Genomic DNA, 1,479 nt, shown 5'->3' on the forward strand with positions numbered 1-1,479 from the left:
ACTAATAAAAGAAATTCATGGAATTAAAAGATGAGATCCTTGGAATATGATCAAGAAAAATAATCCCATTTGTCAAGACATTGATGGTGTTGACGAAGGAATTAAAACAAGACGAAAACAATCAGTCAACAATCACGAAATGATCAACTTTGGTGAAGATCCTACATTTAGGGGGGATAACACAATTAAAGAGAATTATTTTTAAATTCTGTGCAGACTTTGATAAAGAAAGGCCAAAAAGAGAAGATTGTTAGTTTAAATTTTGACATTAAATTATATTTTGCCTTCTGTATTTATTTAGATATAGTCTATGATATATTGTAATAATAGTTAAATGTTTTAATGTTGCATATTCGATTGGAAAATGTAAGAGAAAATCAGTCAAGACCACTTCATAGCATAGAAGTAAGGATGTTGGTTAGGGCTTGCTAACCAAGCAAACTTTTGCTCCAAGTTTGCAACTGATCCCACGTTCTTCTAACCTGTACGTTCTACAGCCTTCTACCCTTACTCTCCAAGCATACTATACGTCTCTAAATAGGACTACATAAGGTGTGTAAGTGGCGTGCTAGGAGAGTGACACGTGACAGATGCTTCGAAGGCTTACAAATCTTTGAGCATGGCTGCAAGGCCGCGCATTCCCAGCTCAGACAGCTTCGAATGGCAGCAGGTGTGGAAAGCTCCTGTCTCTCTTAAGGTTGTTACAACAGCTTGGAAAGTTCTTAAGCAAAGGATGGCGACTTGTGACAATCTTCAAAGAAGACAAGTCCTGATTTCTAGCTCAGAGGCGAGGTGTACCTTGTGTAAGTTGAATGAGGAGTCGATTGAACACCTTTTCTTTGATTGTCAAAAAGCGGTGGAAATTTGGAACGAGATTTTGATTTGGATTGGAAAATTGGCAGTTAATCATCATACGGCAAAAGATCATTTCTTAGCTTTTACAAATCTTGGTAGGAAGGAGGATATCTCATTTCTTACTTGTGTTTGGATTTGTACTATTTGGTGTCTGTGGAAACTAAGAAATGGTTGCAAGTTCAATCAAGAGTTATGGAGCAAAGATAAGATGATTGCAGAAATTAAGTCTAGACTGTGGAGTTGGAGGATGGCTTTCGATTTCAAGACGCCGGCAACAGTTTTCAGGCGCTGGTGTGCTGCGGCCAACCTGTCTGGATAGTTCTTGGTATTTGGTTAGTTCAAGGTTTTTAGGCGTTGGGGTGGAATTTACTTTTTTTTGAGAATTTTTTAGCTCTTTCTCTCTCTTTATTATTATGTACTGAACTCTAAGGTACTACTGGTACCTCATTTTTTTATAAAAGCTTTTTCTTGTCTGGTCAAAAAAAAAAAAAAGATGCTTCGAAGGCAAAATACACCAAAGGATAAAATAGGAATAAATTTTTTGAAAATTTAATATATATATATATATATATATATATATATATATTTGAGAAAATTGCATGAAAATACACAGACTTTGCCAAA

At 35.7% G+C, this 1,479-nt stretch overlaps 1 protein-coding gene across 1 annotated transcript; it reads left to right on the top strand.

Moving 5' to 3' along the window:
- The first annotated feature begins 619 nt into the window (after nt 1–619).
- LOC130993835 (uncharacterized) lies at nt 620–1,174 on the top strand. Its single transcript, XM_057918872.1, has one exon. The coding sequence runs from the start codon at nt 620–622 to the stop codon at nt 1,172–1,174; it is 555 nt and encodes a 184-aa protein (XP_057774855.1).
- The last annotated feature ends 305 nt before the right edge of the window (nt 1,175–1,479 follow it).

Source organism: Salvia miltiorrhiza, chromosome 7 (assembly GCF_028751815.1).
Source record: "Salvia miltiorrhiza cultivar Shanhuang (shh) chromosome 7, IMPLAD_Smil_shh, whole genome shotgun sequence".
NCBI lineage: Eukaryota > Viridiplantae > Streptophyta > Magnoliopsida > Lamiales > Lamiaceae > Salvia > Salvia miltiorrhiza.

Coding starts and splice junctions, on each gene's coding strand:
- LOC130993835 (XM_057918872.1), top strand. CDS start 620: ATGGCTGCAAGGCCGCGCATTCCCAGCTCAGACAGCTTCGAATGGCAG.